General features: G+C 41.5%; 1 protein-coding gene across 1 annotated transcript in view; it reads right to left on the minus strand.

The window, feature by feature from the left end:
• Positions 1-22,629, minus strand: part of LOC308664242 (maestro heat-like repeat-containing protein family member 2B) — a gene marked incomplete at both ends in the record, with an annotated part of 123,735 nt that overhangs the window by 23,548 nt on the left and 77,558 nt on the right. The window contains 11 exons of the mRNA XM_081321282.1: positions 511-633; positions 2,057-2,083; positions 2,713-2,871; positions 8,144-8,269; positions 8,999-9,118; positions 9,475-9,582; positions 11,246-11,292; positions 13,894-14,026; positions 15,468-15,508; positions 17,993-18,131; positions 20,241-20,351. Coding sequence (XP_081177408.1) covers positions 511-633; positions 2,057-2,083; positions 2,713-2,871; positions 8,144-8,269; positions 8,999-9,118; positions 9,475-9,582; positions 11,246-11,292; positions 13,894-14,026; positions 15,468-15,508; positions 17,993-18,131; positions 20,241-20,351 — 1,134 coding nt within the window. The remainder of the gene's footprint in view (positions 1-510; positions 634-2,056; positions 2,084-2,712; positions 2,872-8,143; positions 8,270-8,998; positions 9,119-9,474; positions 9,583-11,245; positions 11,293-13,893; positions 14,027-15,467; positions 15,509-17,992; positions 18,132-20,240; positions 20,352-22,629) is intronic.

A 22,629-nucleotide genomic window follows, 5' to 3' on the forward strand; every position in this document is an offset into this window, starting at 1 on the left:
CAAAGCTGGGAAGAAATTGGTATCATGACCTATTTGAAAAATTTGCCATGGGCTTTGAATTTATATTAGGCATGTCTTCATAGATCTGATTAAGGGTCTACACATCAAAAGTGATCAAAGCTGAAAGCCTATAAAGCAGAGGTCCCCAATCTTTTGGGCACCAGGAACCAGTTATGTGGAGAGAGGTTTTTCCGCAGACTGGAGAGTGCATGGTTTTGTGTGCTGCCTGCATCCTGCAGATGGGGCTTTGTTTGTTTGTGTGGACTGGTTGCTGGCATGCCGCGGCCTGGTATCGTTCCATGTTTAGAGCAGAACATCAGTACTGCCACAATTATAGGAAAGAAGTCAGTTTGACATTATTCTCATTATGTGATTTGGAGAAATATTTAAAGGATGGCTTCGTGGATGAATAGTTTTAAAAATAGCATTACTGAAACTAATATTTTATTATTATTTTTAAGGGGGGTATAGGAAGGACATCTACATCTCTCTAGCATTGACTTTACTTACCAACAAAATACCAAGAAGTTCTTTCTTGCAACTTAAGGTGAAATTCTGAAAGTTCCGAGTCTCATGGATAGCTTGGCACATATCTGTTGTGCTCTGAACGAGGGCTAGTTTGAGATTTATGTCCTACATTAGTAAAAGAGCCAGTGTATTAGTGTGGTTAGAGTTCAAGACTAGGAACTGAGGTTCAAATCCTCACTGGTAAAGTTGTATAGGTGGCTATTAACTTGCCTCATACAAATACAAACAGATTTGTTGTGAAAATAACACAATAGTAACGTGAGCTGTCTTTTTTCCTCCTCAGAGGAAAGACAGACTGTAAATTTAGTCAATAAGATTCATCAGGAAACTTTATATTACATGGAAACAGAGCAATCACTAATCACTACTCACTCACTAATTGAGTGATCAGCAACACTGAACCAATACTAGAATCAGACGCAAGCAGTCTTTCAAAATTCTTCACCAAATTTATGGGCAAACAAATTGGATGATTTCTCTGAATTTCGGCAAGGAAAGGATAATGTTCTCTTTATAATTATAGTAACACATAGGCATGTGTGTGTGTGCGCACGCACGCACACACACACACACACAGTCAAACCAATGGGCAGATTTCTTATCAGGCTCCAAAACTCAAGAAAGACAGTGGTGAGTCTTCAAAGTAGATTTCTTTATAATTCCACATCTGTAGACAGAATCTTGCCAACTGAAGCATCCTACTGTCTAAAACAAGCATATCCTCTGGGAACTATTAGTGCAGGGCTGTGTTCACCTTCTTTCTCTCACACAAACCATCTGAAGTGACCTACCTCTTATTCCTCTGGAATGTACCCCCTCCCTCCTGGGAATCCAGACCATTCCATTCTATCACATTCTCCTCTGATGTCTTTCCTCCTAACTGAATTACTGTAAAGAATGGGAATCCAAGCATTTGAGGGCCACTGGAGAGATGGTTGCACAATAAAAGAGAGAACATTCATGCATAGCTCCTTTGTAATAAAGAGGGAAGTGCCAACAGGACGTTTATACATAGCCAATAGTCACCTTATCATTAAATGAAAACTGCATTCCACCCAGGATAATTTTTTTTAGAAATTCTCTTCTCTTAAAAAACAATAACCCTTAATCAAATTTTCTTCCATAGAATTGAATGAGGAACTGGTTAAAAAATAACATGATCATTTATTTGTCTGGTACTGTGGAATGGTCTTGAAAGGAGGAAGAGCTGCAACCAAGGGAGTCTTCAGATAACTGGCCATGTTCCAAGAATCTAGTTAGAGGAAGTTTCAGTCAGGCCCCTACTTAGATTACAAAAGGCAACATAAGGAAGGAGGAAGCACATTCCTATTTTTGCCGCTAGGAATTGGGCAGCATTTAACTATATATTTTGCAATAATAGTACTTCTGACATTGGTTTCTTAGTCTGGTCTATCTTTTGGGCTGACAGGCACTAATACTCTTCCCATCCTCCTCTTTTCCTTGAAGAGAACATAACAGATGTCGACCTGCTTTTATGTCAGCAAAGTTCAGGTCTTTTATGACTTACCTTGTTTTCAATACTGAGGCCCAGGACCTGAAAATGAAACAAGAATGCAAGGAGAATTAGATAACTTTGCCCAATAACAAATCAAATGATACAAATAATGCACTGTAAAAAGAAAGAAAGTGAAGCCTATAGTCTCCCAACTTCCCCTATTCAGCTTCCTATAGTTAATAATATGCAGGTGAGGTTCTACTGCTATGCCATTTGTTTATGACACCTGACCTCTGTCAAGTGGAAAGTTGTAGTGCCATTCCTTGACCATAAGTGATGGAAAGCAACAGACCATTAGGCAATTTATCTGTTTTGTATGCAGCTGCAATAAACAAAGACCCAGCAGAGATTCCGCAAGTAGATGGTCTTGATAATTTCGCTATCAGCTCCACCCAAAACCAAAAAGATGGAGATATTTCTAGTTCCATCTCAAAGATAGCTCATGTCAAGCATTTGCAGCGGGGTAGGGATCTAGGACGTTGACTGACACCTGGGTCTAACCAGCCCAGGATGCTCTGCTCTAGATGAATTTTCCAGGTTTAGTCACTCACCCACAAGCCCTCCCTCTCAGCCAAACGTAAAGAACACAACATTTGCTGGAAAGAAAAGAAGGTTGCAAAAACAGACATGAAAAGTCTGTTTCTCAGCTAGAGTGTCAAAAGTCTTACACTCGCCTGACAGCTACTCCGGTAATGGTAGAGAACTTTTTTCATTATGCTCTCCTCCACCCTTGAGAGCAGGAGCTCTTTTGGTGCTCGCAGCGCCACTTTGCCATAGGTGAGCATCAAAGTTTGATGGGTGTAGCTTCGCCTTCCTCGGTAGTAGTCCTGAGTCACATAAGAAAATTAAGAGGTGGAGCAGGTTTTTCTCCAGCTTGGTTGCTTCCTTACCTCACATTTAATTTTAATCTAGAACAACTGTCTTTCCCCCCCCTCAATTTTTTTTTGCATAGATTTCAGCCAACTATTGCCCATACCCTTTAATATTTTCTTCATTGGCCTTCTGGTTTTCTGTAGAAAATATGTAGATTTTTTTCTATATAAAATTATTGTAGTCCCAGTTAATTATCAATGTGAATAGGCAAAACTCTATTATAGCTTACAGAATTACTGTACAATTATATTTAGTTTTAATTTGTAATTTTCTCCTTGTACTTTAACTCTTTTTTTTTTTAAAAAAACTGCTCTTTCCTCTCAGATAGACTCTCAATTGCTTCCTGATAAACTTTTTTTAAAAAATGTTACTATTTAGGGATGCAGTGGCTCAGTGGGTTAGGATGCTGAGCTGGTCTACCAGAAGGTCGGCAGTTTGGCAGGTCGAATCCCGAGTGCCGCGTAACAGAGTGAGCGCCTGTTACTCGTCCCAGCTTCTGCCAACCTAGCAGTTCAAAAGCACGTAAAAATGCAAGTAGAAAAATAGGGACCACTACGGTGGGAAGGTAACAGCGTTCCGTGCGCCTTTGGCGTCTAGTCATGCCGGCCACATGACCACGGAGACATCCTTGGACAAACGCTGGCTCTTCGGCTTTGAAACGGAGATGAGCACCAGCCCCTAGAGTCGGAAACGACTAGCACGCATGTGCGGGGGAACCTTTACCTTTACCTTTATTTAGTGGCAATCATGAGGGTGAATATCTAAGGCAATGCTTTGGATTAGTTCTAAGAATTGCCTTCAGAGCATGTAAGAACACAAATGCAGTAACACTTGATGTTGTTAAAGCAGCTATGCCTGTTTCAGGATCTTGCAAAGCAATGCACAGTCCTGCTTATTTCTTCTTTAAAATAAAATCTCAAGTATTTGGCAAATTCAGTTTCTTGTTCTTGATGAACTTCAGCTCCTTGGCTTGACTTGCACATAAGCCATAATGCAATTTATTTGGCATTGGCTGAACATACTGGACATACTAGAAAGAGTACAGAGAAGAGCAACAAAGATGATTAGGGGACTGGAGGCTAAAACATATAAAGAACGGTTACTGGAATTGGGTATGTCTAGTTTAAGGAAGAGAAGGATGAGGGGGGACATGATAGCAGTGTTCCAATATCTCAGAGGCTGCCACAAAGAAGAGGGAGTCAAGCTATTCTCCAGAGTGCCTGAAGGCAGGACAAGAAGAGATGGAAACTAATCAAAGAGAGAAGCAACCTGGAACTAAGGAGAAATTTCCTGACAGTTAGTACAATTAACCAGTGGAACAACCTGCCTCCAGAAGCAATGAATGCTCCAACACTGGAAGTTTTTAAGAAGAGACTGAACAGCGATTTGTCTGAAATGGTATAGGGTTTCCTGCCTGAGCAGGGGGTTGGACTAGATGACCTCCAAGGTCCCTTCCAACTTTATTATTATTGTTGTTATTGTTATTATCTTTTATTCCTTAAACATGAACCTCAGTCAACTGAACATTCAAATTGACTGGCAGTGATGGTTGACACGGGTTGCTGCCAGCATCCTAGGAACCAGGTACCTCCTTAAAATGTAAGATGTTCCAAGTAGCGCAGTTTTTGGTAGCATTGCTGGAGTTATTGCAGGAAGCTGCAGTTTCTTGATGTATTTTGCAAAGTTTTTGGACATAGTTCCCAGTGCCCCAATGACAATGGGTATCACTGTTACACGTTTCATTCATAATCATGCAGTTTCGATGGCCAGGTCATGATATTTCATAATTTTTTCCAGTTTTTTCTCTTCGACTCTGGCATCTCCTGGTACAGTGATATCAATCAGCTGTACGTTTTGGTTCTCTATTATTATTATTATTAATCCTGTACATGTGAACAGCCAACCATTTATAGTTTATTCAATATTATTATTATTATTATTATTATTATTATTATTATTATTATTATTATTATTATTATTATTATTATTAATTTAATTTGTATACCGCCCTTCTCCCGAAGGACTCAGGGCAGTGAACAGGGCAATACATAATAAAAACAAGATACAAAAATTAAAAATTATTAAAAAGTAATTAAACAGCAATGCCCGTAATAAATTAGTACAGATTAAAAGTTAAGACCAATTTATAAAACCCAACCCCATCCCATCAGGCCAGGCCGGCTTGTTCAAAAAGGTGGGTTTTAAGATCGCGCCGCAAGGAGCGGAGATCAGGCGCCATCCGGAGCTCGACCGGAAGATGGTTCCATAAATCCGGCGTGCCCACAGAGAACGCCCTCCCCCTGGGGGCCACCAGTCGGCATTCTTTGACCGGTGGCACCCTGAGGAGGCCCTCTCTGTGGGAGCGTACTGGGTGGAGGGAAGTTGACGCCGGCCGCAGGTGCTCCCCAAGGTATTCCGGACCCATGCCATGTAGGGCTTTGTAGGTCATTACTAACACCTTGAACCTCACCCGGAAGACAACTGGAAGCCAATGCAGCTCGCGGAGCAAAGGTGTGACATGGGAGTGTCGGGAAACTCCCAACACAACTCTCGCGGCTGCATTCTGTACCAGTTGGAGCCTCCGAGTGGTCTTCAAGGGTAGCCCCATGTAGAGAGCGTTGCAGTAGTCAAGACAAGAGGTCACGAGCACATGAGTGACCGTACGTAAGGCATCCCAGTCTAGATAGGGCCGCAACTGGCGCACCAGGCGGACCTGGGCGAAGGCCACCCTAGTCACAGCTACTATAGGGTCTTCTAGGGAAAGCTTTGAGTCTAGGAGGACTCCCTAGTTGCGAGCCCTATCTACAGGAGGTAATAACTCACCCCCCATAGAGAGGGGTGGGATATCCTGAATATCCCGAGATGCCGGTACGCACAGCCACTCAGTCTTGCCAGGGTAGAGTCGAAGCCTGTTCCTCCCCATCCAGACCCGGACCGCCTCCAGGCAATGGGACATCACGTCGAGGGCATCACTGGGGTGGTTTGGGGTCGAAATGAAAAGCTGGAAATGAAAAGATGATACCCAACTCCAAAGCCACGAATGATCTCACCCAGCGGTTTCATGTAGATGTTGAACAGGAGAGGCGAGAGAACCGACCCCTGAGGAACTCCACAAACGAGAGGCCTCGCGGTCGACCTCTGCCCCCTGCCAACACCGACTGCGAGCGTCCCAGGAGATAGGAGGAGAACCACTGAAGGACTGTGCCTCCCACTCCCAATCCCCTGAGGCGCCGCAGCAGGATACCATGGTCGATGGTATCGAAAGCCGCTGAGAGGTCTAATAGGACTAGGACAGAGGAATATCCCCTGTCCCGAGCCCTCCAGAGATCATTCACCAGGGCGACCAATGCCGTCTCCGTGCTGTACCCGGGCCTGAAGCCCGATTGGTACAGGTCTAGATAATCCGCTTCATCCAGGACCAGAGGGAGCTGATGCGCCACCACACTCTCAACAACCTTCGCAAGAAAGCAAAGGTTGGAGACCGGACGAAAGTTATTTAACACAGCCGGGTCCAAGGCAGGCTTCTTGAGGAGAGGTCTCACCACCGCTTCTTTCAAGGTGGCGGGGAAACTACCCTCACTCAAAGAGGCAGATATAACCACCTGGAACCAGTCTCGTGTCCCCTCCCGGGCTGCATAAACCAGCCAGGAAGGGCACGGGTCCAATAAACATGTGGTGGAGCTCAGCCTCCCCATAATCCTGTCCACTTCCTCTGGAGTTACAGGATCGAACTCCTCCCAGGTAACATTGACAAGACCACCCGTGTCCTGATCGTCCGACTCTGCCCAGTCAGAGTCCAGACCGGTCCGAATCCGAGCGATTTTGTCCGACAGATGTTGACTAAACTTCTCGGCATGCCCCTGCAAGGGTTCCTCACTCACCTCCTGATTAAGGAGGGAGCGGGTCACCCTAAACAGGGTGGCCGGGCGATTATCTGCGAACGCGATGAGGGCAGCGAAGTAGTTAGACCTCGCCACCCTCATCGCTGCGAGATAAGACCTAATATGGGTTCTTAGTCGCAATCGGTCGGATTCAGATCGGCTGGACCTCCAACCGCTCTCTAGGCCCTGTCTCCGACGCTTCATCTCCCGGAGCTCCGCAGAAAACCATGGAAGCCCACTGGGATCTGCGCCGGGTCAGGGGCCGCAAGGGTACAACTCGGTCAAGTGCCTCTGTGGCCGTCCTTTCCCAGGCTTCCACTAAGGCATCTGCCGAGCTGTGAGCAGAGGAGGCAGGTGGGGACCCCAGTGCTGCCTGGAACCTCTCAGGGTCCATTAAGCGTCTGGGGCGGAACCATCTAGTTGACTATCTGAAGAACGGTGGCCTCCTGCGGACATAAGGTCTCCCTCATAACCACAGCCACTCCCCCACCCCTACCCTGAGTCCGAGGCCGGTGTAGCACCCGGAAGCCTGGTGGGCAAAGATCAACCAGGGGGATACCACCCTCAGGCCCAACCAGGTCTCCGTGATGCAGGCCAGGTCCGCATGCTCATCCTCGACCAGATCCCGGACAAGAGGAGCCTTATTAACGACGGACCTGGCGTTCAGGTACACTAGCCGGAGCTCAGGTGGCTGCACATCCTCGCTCCCGGAGCCTTGGGGTGAAGACAGAGGGTCGGAGCACTTCACCGCTTGTAAATAGCGGGGATGCCCTCCCGGACATTGATACGGCCCTCTGTTTCTACACCTGCTGCCATTCCCTAACATCGTGGGAATAGGAAGTCCCACGACCCACTCCCGAGCTCTGGAGGCAGCAGACTCCAGCTCCTCCCCCCCACGATCTGTCCCAGGCCTGGCCTGACCAGCGATTGGTGGATTACCCCCCATTTCCAACCAACCACAACCCTCCCCCCTCTCTAACCCTACAAAAAAATTAGCTAAAAAGGTAATCAGGGGCCTCTTATTAAATTTATACTGGAGGCCCCTGCCCCTGCCCAACCATCTCTCAGGGTCCCGGCAATCGGTAAAACAATCATGGTTTAATATAAAGTACAACTCCAACTAATGAATTCTAGTGATAAAAGCAATATGCATCACTAAAAATAATTTGTGTTTCATCACTTTTCCTCCATGGGTCTTAAAATTTTAATAGAAATAAAAAAGGGTTGGGCTGAAAGAAAAATGTTGTCCATATTTTGTAAAGTAGAAGTAGAAGAGTACATATTAAATTCAACATGACTTACTATTGAATATCATGTATTAGAGCTCAACTTCCAGCTCATTTACCTTATAGCGATTAATAATCATAGACATCTTGATTGTCAAGTGTACCCCAGCTCCAAATTCATGCAATATGGCCAATGTTAGATCCAAATGACCCATGGCAGAAAAGGACAGAATCTGAATGACTTTCTGTAAAGGGAGAAAAAAAACATATTGGCCAGAATGATGATTCCTGTAGCTTTCCTGGAAAGTTCATATGTTGAGAATATCTTGGAAAAGTGAGGTTTGCAAACTTAGTGACCTTTAAAAGTGTCCACTATGGCTAATCATGCTGAAACCTGCAGAAAACTGTTATCCTACACCAGGGGTGTCAAACAGTCAGCCCATGGGCTGGATGCATCATAGCAAAACTGTGCCCACCCCATTGCCGGCAATGGAAAAAATATTGCAATACGTCGCAACATGTCACGTGACTTTGCTAGTTTGACACCCCTGTCCTATACTCTTCTCATGAGGAACAGCCATCTGGAGCACATGTGGGCAATCTCTCCTTCCAAAGAAGGAGAGACCAAAGAACTGGTCTAGTCACTGGTTCCTTGGTCAGTACTGATTTGTCAACTCCACTTTCACAGAGCCATTTTCAGCTCACCATAACTCTTAGATATTGTTCTTGCACCAGAAATAGTCAATGGTCTATTCTTGCACCAGAACTGGCCATGTCAATCAGTTTTAAAAAGCTGTGTGGCTTGCAACTAAAATTCTAAAGATGTAGAAGTTGGTGGGCTCCAGGCCTTGCTTAGCCACAAAGCCACAAAATTTTCTTTCTTGGCTGCAAAGCAGGCGTGCAATCACCAGGTAAAATAAAGAAACATAATTTCAACAATAGAGGAGGCGCAAAGATTCAAACAAGCAGCTTACATCTCTCTCAGATATTTTCATATAATCAGCATTTTCCACCAAGTTCTGTATCGTACTCTGAACAAAAGTTAAATCCTCAGAACTTGTCAGAGAAATTCCCAAAGATTTACAGAGGAAACTCTGAAAAAAAAAGTGAAAAGGGAGAGTACATTCTATTGAACACAAAATGAAACAACTGCACAGTATTAAATTTAATTTGCATATAAAATTAAAATTAGCATTTAATTAAATAGATGAGCATGATAATTCCATTTTACAACAGCAAACAATGCAAAACACATGCAGCAGTCACATACAAACCAATAACAACAGCAAGACATGTCTACTTCTAAGAAAAACCTTTTATGTTTGTGTTATAATTAGCTGGTAAAACGAGATAGGTTCATGTCATCTCTAAGTCCTGCACAAATTAATTAGAAATGTTGCTTTCAGAGAGTAACTGATAAACAAAGAAACAAACAAATAAACAAACTGACCTTTTCAGTTGACTCATCGGCATAACTGCTCATCTGACTTTCTAATTCTCTACTCAAATTCTGAGTCCATGTGCTATCATCAATGGTTTCCAGAGATCTTCTCAGAAACTATAGAAAAAAACAATCAAGAGTTTTGGATTATTGCTGTTATTGATTGACTAAGAAACCCTGTGCTATAGTATTGCTATGTGATTAGTAAAGGTAAAGTTTCCCCCGCACATGCGTGCTAGTCGTTTCCGACTCTAGGGGCTGGTGCTCATCTCCGTTTCAAAGCCGAAGAGCCAGCGCTTGTCCGAGGACATCTCCGTGGTCATGTGGCTGGCATGACTAGACGCCAAAGGCGCACGGAATGCTGTTACCTTCCCACCGTAGTGGTCCCTATTTTTCTACTTGCATTTTTACGTGCTTTCGAACTGCTAGGTTGGCAGAAGCTGGGATGAGTAACAGGCGCTCACTCTGTTACGCGGCACAAACCTCTTCCTGACTATTATCATGAATCACACAAGCAATTAGGATTATACCACACCTTCTATTCTGCAGAGCACTCAAGGGGCTAAAAGAATTTTAAAAAATAGAAACAGAATATCAAACATTAAAAATGGAAACTAAAAATAATGCAAAAATCAATTGACAATGAAAAATGCAGTGAAAGAATGCTTCGTTACCAATTTCTTTTTTTAATTAATATTTTTTTAAAAAAAGAACAGACAAGTGAAAGACAGAGAAAGAAACAATGAAAAGATACAATATGTAAAAGTTTCCAAAAGGTACTTTTTTTTTCTCAAAAGGCAACTGGACTTTTTTTTTTCTTTGAAAATGTTTCGCTTCTTATCCAAGAAGCTTCTTCAGTTCTCAGAATTAAAGAAGCTTCTTGGATGAGAAGCAAAATGTTTTCAAAGAAAAAACAGCAACAAGAAAGTCCAGTTGCCTTTTATAAAAAGCACCTTTGGGACAACCATGGTCTGGATTGAGAATCTCCATTGACAATATCCGAAAATAGTTAAAGAAGTTGTAAAGTTATACAGTTAGTGCTCAATATATTGCTGATTAAGGAGAAAGAGAAGTTATTAAGAAAAGGGGAAAGGAATTTTAAAGGGCTTTTTAAATTTCTGATCTGAATGCCTGTATCTCCATTGTATTATTATTTAAAGATAAACCATCTACCAAAAAAGAAAAAAGAAAAGAAACTGGAATAAAAACAAAAGAAAAAATAGAGATTGATGGATCTTGCTTTTTCTCAAATTATAGTGTTACTTTCTCCTTTTATTCCCTCAAACCAGATAACATATGTCCCAAACCAATAGCTCCAAAGCACAGAAGACCCAATGCAAAAACTCCTAAGCTTACAAAACTTCAGCCATTACCTCCCATGCATCAAAAACTCCAATGTGATTTAATTTTTCTAGCAACAGAAATAGCATATCTGAAAATCAAGAATGGCCTGGATATTCCCTACAAACACCCAGTGACAAAGGTCAGAATTAGGGTTAGGCTCAAGGCAAACATACACAGCATTCCTTCATCCCAATTTTTCCCCACAACAGAATTGTGGGTTATTATATAATTCCTCCTCTATCTGCTGCTTCTCCTTCTTTCTCCTTCTCCTTCTCCTTCTCCTTCTCCTTCTCCTTCTCCTTCTCCTTCTCCTTCTCCTTCTCCTTCTCCGTCAGCATCATCTGCTCCCTCTGAGAATGTATCACAGCTCTTTAAAGAGTAACATGCCAGTAATCAAGCCTGTGTCAGATGAAAAATTAGTGGTACGGTATCTCACCTGCAGCAGCTTCTGCTCCCATTGCTCTTTGGTGATCTCTGTTCTTCCTGCAAAATTTTTTTATAAAAATGAATGTTTCACTTGGATTATGACAATTACCCGTTACCTCTTTTTAATCATAAAACTAATAGCACACCTATTTTTACTTGTAAAAAAAGGTAAAGGTTCCCCCGCACATGCGTGCTAGTCGTTTCCGACTCTAGGGGCCAATGCTCATCTCCGTTTATGTACTATTTACTTATGAAAGCCAGTTTGGTGTAAGGAGTAAGGCACCAAGTAGCAACCAGAAGACCACGCGTTCTAATCCCATTTTGGGCACCAAGCCAACCAGGTGACATTGGGCCTGTCACTCTCTCTCAGCCCTAGGAAGCAGGCAATGCCAAACTACTTCTGAAAACTTGTCAAGAAAATTGTATGGACTTGTCCAAGCAGTCACCAGGAGTCAAAAATTAACTTGAAGATACAAATTATTTCTTTGTTTACAAAATTCCTACATAATGTGAGACCTTATGGTTGCTGTTGCACTCTAAGGAGCAGTTAGGTTTGTGTTGCTGAACCTTCCTTCATGATGCACAACATCACTGCCTGAGTGACTGGTTTCCATTGATGGGTTGGTGTGGTAATCCTGAGGCTGACAGACCTTGGGGATGCTGAACTTCCCCTTCTTTAGCTGCCTTTAAGTGAGACTTGAAAAGACTTATTTATACACCTTGGGCCAAGATGGTGTTTGGGCCCTAATAGATTGGGTGTTGTATGGGAAAGAAGAAGGGTTGTTTTTGTTTTTTGGTGGGGTATTTTTAGTTTTTTTGTTCTCTCTGGGCAACTTTGATCCCATGATGATTCTCCTTTTCTAATTTGGAAACTGCTCAGAGTCATTCTGGAGTTGTGCGACCTTAGAAACATACATACATACATACTGTGGGAAGTCACACACACCCAGAGAAGGAAAAGGCAGAATATTATATTTCCTCAAAGGATCTTTAATAGCCCCAAGTCTCCCTCCCCCAAGCAGAAACCAGCAGATATGATAATCCTTTCAGAAAGACTGGCACCAGAAAGCTTAGAGCTGATAGGATTAGAAAGACAAAGATCCCTAGAACTAACAACCCCTCACCCAAAAAAACCCCAACACAGGACATACCCATCAGCCACAGCCACAGGGAAGCTGGATATGACCTTTAGGACATAGCAGGATTAACCCACCACCATCAGAATACCAGAAAGGCACACTGAACCTCAGGTCAAAGTTCATGCCATAGGAACAACTCCAAACACAAAAGCCCAAGAAGGTATAAAAATCCACCACTCCCTGCTCTATGTGGTCAGCTTTCCCAGAGCCCTCTGTCTGGCTCTGCTCTTCAATAAACTACAGCCTTCTTTCTAAAGCAGTCTCCATTTTGTTTATTCCCAGCTTGGACTGGACCCTGATGAAGATTTTTCTTTCAACAATTCATACATACATACACTGTGGTGGGATTCAGCTGGTTCGCACCACTTCAGCAGAACCGGTAACTAATTTTTTGTTGCAACTCCAGTACTGGGGAGGGGGCGGAAAATCAGAAGAATTAATTTCAAATGCTATTTGAAAAGTTTGCATAGTCTGGGAAATTAAAGTCTTCAACTTGCAACTCCAAAGGCTACAATACAGTCATGGTATCTTCCAGGGGAATTATTTAAATCAGGAAAAAAACTGATTAGCATGAATCTACCTATTTGTGCTATCATTTTTTTTCATAGCAACCCTTAATAATGAGTGGTGAAGATGGCAGAACAGATTATTGGCAGTTCCCTCCCTTCAGTCCAGGACATAGCATATAAGCGATGCTTGAGCAGGGTCCACAGGATTGTCTGGGACACTATACATCCTCTTCACAACCTGTTTTTCTTGTTACCTTCCGGGAGGAGGCTTCGTGGTATCTGAAGCAGAACATCCAGATTCAGTCACAGTTTTGTTCCATAGAGTATTAACCTTGTGAACTCTCCTTTCCTCTTTCCACTATGTATTCAAGATGGACAGTGATTAATATTTATATGTATTTATATATAAGGGTGTAGGTATATACATATGTATGCATATAGCATGTTTATATGTGTGCTATGTATGTATGCACTTCTGAGAGCAGGCAACAGAATTTCATTTTTAATGTGTACCAGTGTGCCCACAGTAAAAAATGACAATAAAGTGTATCTTATCTCTTCTCTTCTCTTCTCTTCTCTTCTCTTCTCTTCTCTTCTCTTCTCTTCTCTTCTCTTCTCTTCTCTTCTCTTCTCTTCTCTTCTCATCTTACCTTTAATGCTGCCTCCCTGCTACCTGCTCTCTACCACATCCCATCTTCCCAGGGCTTTTTTCACTGCTGCTGCTGATTTTATTGCTATTTGGGGTGGAGACTTCAAGAATTTTCAATGACATGGATGTCTTATGCATCTTCAAGTCTTACGACACCACCAAACCAAGGTCTACATTTTTAGTTGTATGCACTTTGGTTCTGGGAACTACTGATGACTTAAGTGTGGCCCCCAAGTCATGCTGTTTGTGTCTCTGCCATAGGGACAAAGGACTTTAGTAGAACAAATAAGATTAGGATGGGTGTCAGAATGGATGAATAAATTAATTTTATTTTATTATTTTATTTTTATCCTCTACTAACCTTGGAAGGATTCCCAAAGAAAAGGGATTTGTTTTGCCCACAGTTTCCTGACTGCTGGATGGATGTTGGTATGAAGGATGTGCAAAAGTTGAAGGGCCCAACCTCCTCTTTGATTAGGATTTGAGGCCAAGACCTATTGGTAGGAAATGGAACAAAGAGTCAAGTCATCTTTAAATATAAAATATAAACATATGAGTTATGAAGACTGAAATCTTAAATCGGGGCTGGGACTAAGGATCTATTAAGGGTAAGTAGAGATTCGTGCATAATCTCCAAATATCTGAATATTTTCCATGATAGTAGAGCTTTATACTGCCCAAAGAACTTGGTGGTGATATAGGTATTACAGGTAGCAGAATTAAGTATTGGGAAATCAGCTGTCAGATCTGAATCTCCTGTCCCCAACAGAAGTCAATAGGTCTGCAGCAAACCATAATGTCCCTAAAATGATGACATACAGTGATGATATCATCATACCAAGGTCTTAAATGCTTTCTTGTGTCTGATCCAATCCAATCAGAATAGAGCTGGAAGAGACCTTGGAGGTCCTCTAGTCCAACCCCCCGCTCCAGCAGGAGACCCTATACAATTTGAGATGTTTGATAATATAATCTGAAAACAATAAGATATCACTTTAGAACAGGGGTCTTCAAACTCGGCCCTTTTATGACTCATGGACTTCAACTCCCAGAATTCCTCAGCCAGCATGCCTGGCTGAGAAATTCTGGGAGTTGAAGTCCATGAGTCATAAAAGGGCCGAGTTTGAAGACCTCTGCTTTAGAACATAGTTTTGGCAACTTTAAGATGGGTGGATCTCAACTGCCAGAATTTTGCAACAAGCATGCTGGGGAATTCTGGAAGTTGAAGTTCACACATCTTAAAATTGAAAAATATAAAAACACTACCCTAGAAAATTGTCTTTCTGAATTATTTTATTTATTTATTTATTTATTTATTTATTTATTTATTTATTTATTTATTTATTTATTTACTTATTTATTTACTTATTTATTATATTTTTATACCGCCCTTCTCCCGAAGGACTCAGGGCGGTGTACAGGGCAATAAATATAAAAACAGAATACAAAAGTTAAAAAACGATTAAATATAATGCCCAAATTTAAAATGATTGGGAGAGGGCAGGACTTCCCAGAATATGACAAATGTAAAAGTAAATTTAAAAAATCATTTTTCAATTATCTCCACACTATTGATTTATTCTAGTGATTATAGAGTCGTCTAGCCTTTATTGTGTCAAAATAATATTAATCAAGATAAGGTCTGTATCACTTCAAAAGGACTGGGTGGTTCATTGAAAGCAGAAGTCAACAGTCTTTGTAAATGGAAACAGTTTGATTTCAGTTTGCTATAGATCCCTTTACTTTTGAAATGAATATCCAGTTTCCAAAAATTCGTGGCTGGTCTGGCACAAGAAATAATATACAGTAACAAACTTCTTTTGAAGTTACTATATCGAGCAGTACATTGTTTATCTAATCTAATATGTTGAGCATATTACAAACATTTAATCTTAACTTTGAAAAGGAAAATATATTATTTTAAGCATTGCTCACCAGAAGCCTTGCTACTAATTCTTGGGCACTTGGAAGATTTACTACAAAGAGAACAGCAATAAATATATGTTATAGTAGATTTGGAAAAAATGCAGTAATATTTTGCTATTCATTTCATATAATTCCCAAATTTGCTCTCCAGGATAACTTTCAAGAAGATGAATTTCCTTCTAATTGCTTCAAAATCTGAAGTGATAGACAAACTTGAACCTATATATGGTTAAATGTAGGAAGTGATAACTATACAGAGACTTTGATTGTAGATCAATTTCTCAGACTGGACAATTTTAAACTGGGTGGACATCAATTTCCAGAATTCTGAGAGCTGAAACCCACAAATCTTAAAGTTGTCAATTTCAAAAAACAAACAAACAACCAAACCTGGTCAAAATGGTTTTCTTATCAAACCACTAATTGATGCTCCCAAGAAAGATCATTCTTCACGAGCCACTAGATTCACTGGCGTGCTTTGTATCTGATCCTTCCTGTAAGGAACTGCAAAGACTGGATCCCCCTTCCCCCCAAACGGTACTTATGACCCAGTTCTGAAGTTCTGATGCCTGGTCTATCACCCATGGTCATGTGGCTGCGTCTCAGGCACTCGGCAACCAGCCTGAAATTACAGCCATTTGCACTGTACCACGCTCGTGTGACTGTGATTTACAATGTTCTGCCCAAAACTGGCATTTACTTGTTTTTGGAAAAAATGCCCCATAGCAAACAATGGGTTTGCTTAATGATCACAGCATACAGTTTTTGTTCACTTTTGCTGTAGTACCTCCATCATTCTGAACAATATTTTTTATTCCTCTGTTATGAGTCTAGATCAAGACTTGCTGTTCCAATTCTCCCACTTTTTGGTTAGACATGCAGTGAGCTGCACTTGATGTGTATCCAAATCTTATACACCAGTGTTTTTCAACCTTGGCAACTTTACAACGTGCAGACTTCAACTCCCAGAATTCCCCAGCCAGAAATGCTGAGAGGGACGTGGTGGCTCAGTGGGTTAGGACGCTGAGCTGGTCTACCAGAAGGTCAGCAGTTTGGTGGGTCGAATCCCGAGTGCCACGTAACAGAGTGAGTGCCTGTTACTTGTCCCAGCTTCTGCCAACCTAGCAGTTCGAAAGCACATAAAAATGCAAGTAGAAAAATAGGGACCACTACGGTGGGAAGGTAACAGCGTTCCATGCACCTTTGGCGTCTAGTCATGCCAGCCACATGACCATGGAGATGTCCTTGGACAAGCGCTGGCTCTTCGGCTTTGAAACGGAGATGAGCACCGGCCCCTAGAGTTGGAAACAACTAGCACACATCTGCGGGGGAACCTTTACTCTCTAAATTGCCTGAGTCAATCTCTGTTTTCTCAGTAGGAACCAATCATTCAATCATACACAGTGAGCAACTAAGCAGCTCTCAAGACACATCAATTGTGATCAAGTCCCATTTTCAACACATAAAGCTCAGCACACAGCTGGTCTGGTCATTCTTTCCCACTTAGAACTTTGCTGCCAAACATTATTACTCTCTCTAGTCATATAGTCCTGATTTTTAAAATGGGAGTTTTCCCCAACACAAGCCTTTCTAAGACTATTTCCTTTTTTTGGATATAATATTTTAGTATATAGAATTCTGATTTGAGAAGATAAATGTCAACAGAATCCATTTGATTTTGACCGTGACTAAGTTATGGTAGATTTCACATGTTTGCTAACATTAAAATTCAAGGTAGTGGTTATATGTTGTCCAAAAGCCCAATTCTTACTGTGAAGGCAAGCCAAGCTTTACCGATATATCTTCTGATTTATATGAAGGAGGTTTCCTTCAACAGGTTTCCCCAAATGAAATGCTTATCTGTGGGGGTAAAAAACCTTGCACCTATAAACATCATTCTGATAGGGCCAGATATTTAAAGTTGTAAGAATAGGAAGAAATAAAGCTCCTTCTCCATTATTTCTAAATCGACACATTGCATACAGGGAAGCATGATGTAATAAATGAATATGCATGTCAGGATGCAGAAGTGTCCAGTTAGCATTTTAAAATACAGTACACTGAACCAAATCCCTCTCTACATGCAAATAAACAAGTTTGAACTTTTTAAGTTATAACTTTTAAGTTGTAAACATGCATAGCACAATGTATCCATGTCTCACTAGTTTATTGTATGCTTTTTTGTCTTACTTGGTTACAATGAAGGCAAAAGCATATAACAAATCAATGAGAAATAGCTATATTGTGGTATCCATGCTTATAACTAAGGTAAATATCCCCATGATAGTCTTTGCTCCTATAGGCAGATCCAATTATACTTACTGAATAATTTTTCCTCTTTACCTGGTGGCTTCTTCTACACTTTGAGTGTCACATCCTTATGCCATCACACGAGACACTGCATTCGCCATTGTCTGAGCAGGTTTTCCCACCCTAACATCTAGTGATGCAGCCTTCTAATGGGGAAGGTGCAGATTTCACATTGCTCTACACAGAAGCACCAATTTAGTTTAAGCCTAGAGCCATCCACCAACCTCCTTTACATGAGCCCAGGAAAAGAGTCGATTCATCTGGCCGAAGGATGGCCAGCTCTTTTAAACATCTGCAGAGCGGGATCAGAGTGCGAGTATAAGGAGCTGGCACCAAAAAGACTAAGAGTTTGGGCCACAGAGCCTGCAGAAAAAGGGAGACAGGAATCAATATTTATTCTGTTCACATTCAATCAATCAATCAGGATAGAGCTGGAAGGGACCTTGGAGATCTTCTAGTCCAGCCCCATGCTCAAGCAGGAGACCCTATACCATTTCAGATAAATGACTGTCCAGTCTCTTCTTAAAAACTTCCAGTGATGAAGACCCACAACTTCTGACAGCAAGTCGTCAGATTAATTGTCCTCATAGTTAGAAAGTTTCTCTTTAATTTCAGGTTGCTTCTTTCCTTGATTAGTTTAATTTAATTTAATAATTTAATTTGTATACCGCCCTTCTCCCGAAGGACTCAGGGCGGTGAACAGGGCAATACACAATAAAAATAGAATACAAAAATTAAAAAGCCATTAAACAATTATGCCCATAAAATTAATACATATTAAAATTAAAACTATTTATAAAAACCCAACCCCATCCCATCAGACCAGGCCAGCTTGTTCGAAAAAGAAAGTTTTGAGATTGCGCCGGAAGGAGCGAAGGTCGGGGGCCATCCGGAGCTCAACCGGTAAGCGGTTCCAAAGGTCTGGCGCGCCCACAGAGAATGTCCTCCCCCTGGGGGCCACCAATCGACATTCTTTGATCGGAGGCACCCTGAGGAGGCCCTCTCTGTGGGAGCGCACTGGACGGAGGGAAGTTGACGCCGGCCGCAGGTGTTGCCGTAGGTAACCCGGCCCCATGCCATGAAGGGCTTTGTAAGTCATCACTAACACCTTGAACCTCACCCGGAGAGCAACCGGTAGCCAATGCAACCCCATGGCCAAGTTTCCATCCATTGTTTCTTGTTTTGCCTTTAGGTACTTTGGAGAACAGGTTGACTCCCTCTTCTTTGTGGTAGCCCCTGAGATATTGGAATACTGCTATCATGTCACCCCTAGTCCTTCTTTTCTCTAATTGAGCCAAACGCAAATCCTGCAACAGTTCTTCATATGTTATAGTCTCCAGGCCTTTAATCATTCAATTTTCTTCTACCAGACTTCTAGGATTAAAATGCAGGACTAAACTGAATTCTGGTAATCCTTAACTTACGTGCAAGTGGGACTGTGAGCGCCTGCAAGCTCACATGGCCCGCTTGCAAATGGGACGTTCTCATGTACCAATCCATCTTTATTCTTTGTTCCTCTAATCCTCAGAGAGAGGATCTGATTTTCTTAATGTGATGACCAGACCAGACAGCAAAAACTAACCTGACTTTCAAATAATTCTGACTTCATTCTGCTGTTATGCATGTTTAATATTAACAGATATAAAATTAATCATGAAGTTGGACTGATCAACATCTGGCACAATTATTTATTTATCATGCAACAATAGTAAGAGCTATACTTAACAGTGAAACCTCACAAAATTTAAGGCAGCTATTCAAGAGAAATCGAAAGCTATTGTTACTACAGAGACTCAGCATTTATCTCCTAAATATATCATACAAGAAGAAAAGCCTTCCCATAAAATCTTACTTATGAGCAATGATTCATAGGGAAGCAAATAAATCTGTCAGGCCTATAACTGAATAGGTAACTGCAAGCATCTTTTACCACTGCCAGAATAAGTGTATAGAATGTGTTTTATTCTATTGAATTCATTTATACTATAAATTTTTTTTTACTAATTTAGTAACATCTCATGTGGTATTTTTCTTTTGTTAACATAATATTTTAATTGTGCAGTGCTTTGACTGGAAAGCAAAAGTATGAGAAAGATGCAGACACATCCCAAATAGAACAGAGGGAATTGTTGCTTTTTCTACATTTTTCAGGTATTTTTTTTTAATCCCATTTATATCCCGCCCTTCTCCGAAGACTCAGGGCAGCTTACAATCTAAGCACAAATCAATGTGCTTAGCAATAGCCTTCATTCTATGTATATGCCTGCTTATTAGGGCTTTCAGACCCCCCTCCCAAGCGACATTATTACAAAGTCAGCTTATTGCCCCCAACAATCTGGGTCCTCATTTTACCTACCTCGGAAGGATGGAAGGCTGAGTCAACCTTGATCCCTTGATTTGATTAAGGGAGCATGACACATGAACTAAATGGAACATTTGTTCTTTAAAAAAGTCTACATAAAAGGTACTTACTTTACTCATGCCTTCTGCAGAAGCATTCACGTGTTCCAAGACATCAATGCACATATCTTGAATATGCTCCTCCTTCAACTTTTCCTTTTGAATAGCAACAGGATCTTTCCCCTGTAATAGCAACATGCATGAGAGAATAATTTGACATCATAAGGTTATATTCAAGTAAGAAAGACAACCTGAATATTCATTTCAATTGCTTTAAAGAAATATGCAAATAGATCTGACCTAGGATAGATTACATTGGAGGGACTGGTTTATTGTAATGGTGTGTGGGAATGATCTGGGAAGACAAGAGGAAGAGTCCAGACAGCAGTTTAATAAATGTAATTTGAGTGAAGGAGGAAGGGTAGGGAACGTCTCACAGAAGAGATCCTCTCTAGTTTTCGGGCGAGTAGAAGTGAGGGACGGTAGGGGTTCTTTCAGACTTGCAAGTAACCTTACAATAAAGATAGAGCTAGTACTCCTGTTTGGGCTTCTGGTTTGGACTACCTGGCAAGGCTAGCAATTTTAGATTTTAGACCCTTCCATTAGGCAGAATGGCCAACTCGATTTTGTGTAGTGAGTCCTTGTAGGCATTGACCAGACCGAACTGATGCAACATGATTTATTGCAAGAAAAACAGAACTGAACTGAACTGACAGACTGACAGATATTTATACATGCCGCCACTAGGTGGCCACCAATCAGATTCAAAGTTGGTTTTCCCGCTCAAATATGAGCTTCAATTTCCCTCCAACACAGTTGGAGATATATTTAAACAAAAACACACAATGGTCAATATCAATACATAACACTCGCCACGGCCAACTTGCTGCAGGACAACTCACCACGACTATCTTGTCACAGGCCAACTCACTGTGGTACAAGGGTTACACTAATATCAAAGAATGGCAGAATAGAATCATTTAAAAAAGGATGCAAAGGGGGGGGGGCGGAAAGAAATGTGAATAACAAATTTTAAAATAATCTTTATTTTAAATAATTAAATAGAATTATTAAATTGTCCCTCAGCGAGTATTCCATAGCGACTTGACTGTGGCGAGTTGTCCCGCTGCGAATAGGCCATGGTGTTGGCTACAGCGAGTTGGTTGTGGCAAGTCATTCCATTCCTGAATGAGATGGTGGATTCCAAGGACAGCAGAAATGATTCCCATTGTTACTAGGAAGGCCCTCTGAGTGAGCAGGCAGCCAAGGAATCAGCCAACCCTGACCATAACCTCCAGCATGTACTATACATATCACTATGTTCCTTGCTTAAATGGTGCACATTGGCAAAGAAACAATGACAGGATTGCAGTTGGTAAGAGTGCAGGTGACCGTATTACATTCAGATACAGTCACCAGGCTAGTCAGCGTTTACACTTGGAATTGAGAACGTGGGAGATGCCACCTTGTGCTTCTCTTGAAGAAGCAAATGTCGTGGGTCACCTTGGCTTCAATGCTGCATTCAGCTCACAAAAATTGGAATGGTTGATTTTCTACAATGAGCAGTAAAGGCATCCCAAGGAAAAAGCCAAAAGTCCTGCTTCCTCCAAGGATTTCAAATTATGTGTTGGAGTACAGGTAGCCCTCGATTTATAACCACAATTGAGCCCAAAACCTCTGTTGTAAGTGAGACATTTGTTAAGTGAGTTTTCCTCCATTGTACAACTTTTCTTGCCACAAATATTAAGTGAATCACTGCAGTTGGTAAATTAGTAAAATGGTTAAGTGAATCCGGCTTGCCCATTGACTTTGTTCATCAGAAGGTCGCAAAAGGGGATCACATGACCCCTCCCCCCAGACACTGCAACCATCATAAATATGAGCCAGTTACCAGGTATCTGAATTTTGATCATGTGCCCGTGGGGATGTTGCAATAGTCATAAGTGTGAAAAACGGTCATAAGTTACTTTTTTCAGTGACTTTGTAACTTTGAACAGTCACTAAATGTGCTGTTGTAAGTTGAGGGCTATCTGTAAAAGAAGCTGATACTTATACATAACCCAAAGGGCTCAAAGTGGAATACTGTGATAGAAGTGTTTGATTTACTACTACTTAAAAGTAGTAAACAAAATTTGTGAAAATGGATAAACCTGAAATGCTTGAAATAGATGAGCCAATATCCCAGAAATAGACTGCTGTGCATGTTATGAAAATTTTTTAGGTACCAGTTTTTCAGCTGGAAATCTATTTATCCTTTGCTTTTACTGTCATGTGTGGGCTGGTGGTTTTTCTAGCTGGGCTGGGCCATTCCTGTCAACCAAGGAGGATTCAGGTCTATATTTGCAGCTCCCTAAATAGTCCCATAGATGGTTTAGCATAGACCTGAAGAAAGTCAACAGCTTCCACCCTCATATTTTGTAGTTGCCAGATTAAAAATATTTTAGCTATCTAGTGCTCAACT

The sequence above is a fragment of the Vipera berus genome (assembly GCF_964194415.1).
Source record: "Vipera berus genome assembly, chromosome: 1".
Taxonomy (NCBI): Eukaryota; Metazoa; Chordata; class Lepidosauria; order Squamata; family Viperidae; genus Vipera; species Vipera berus.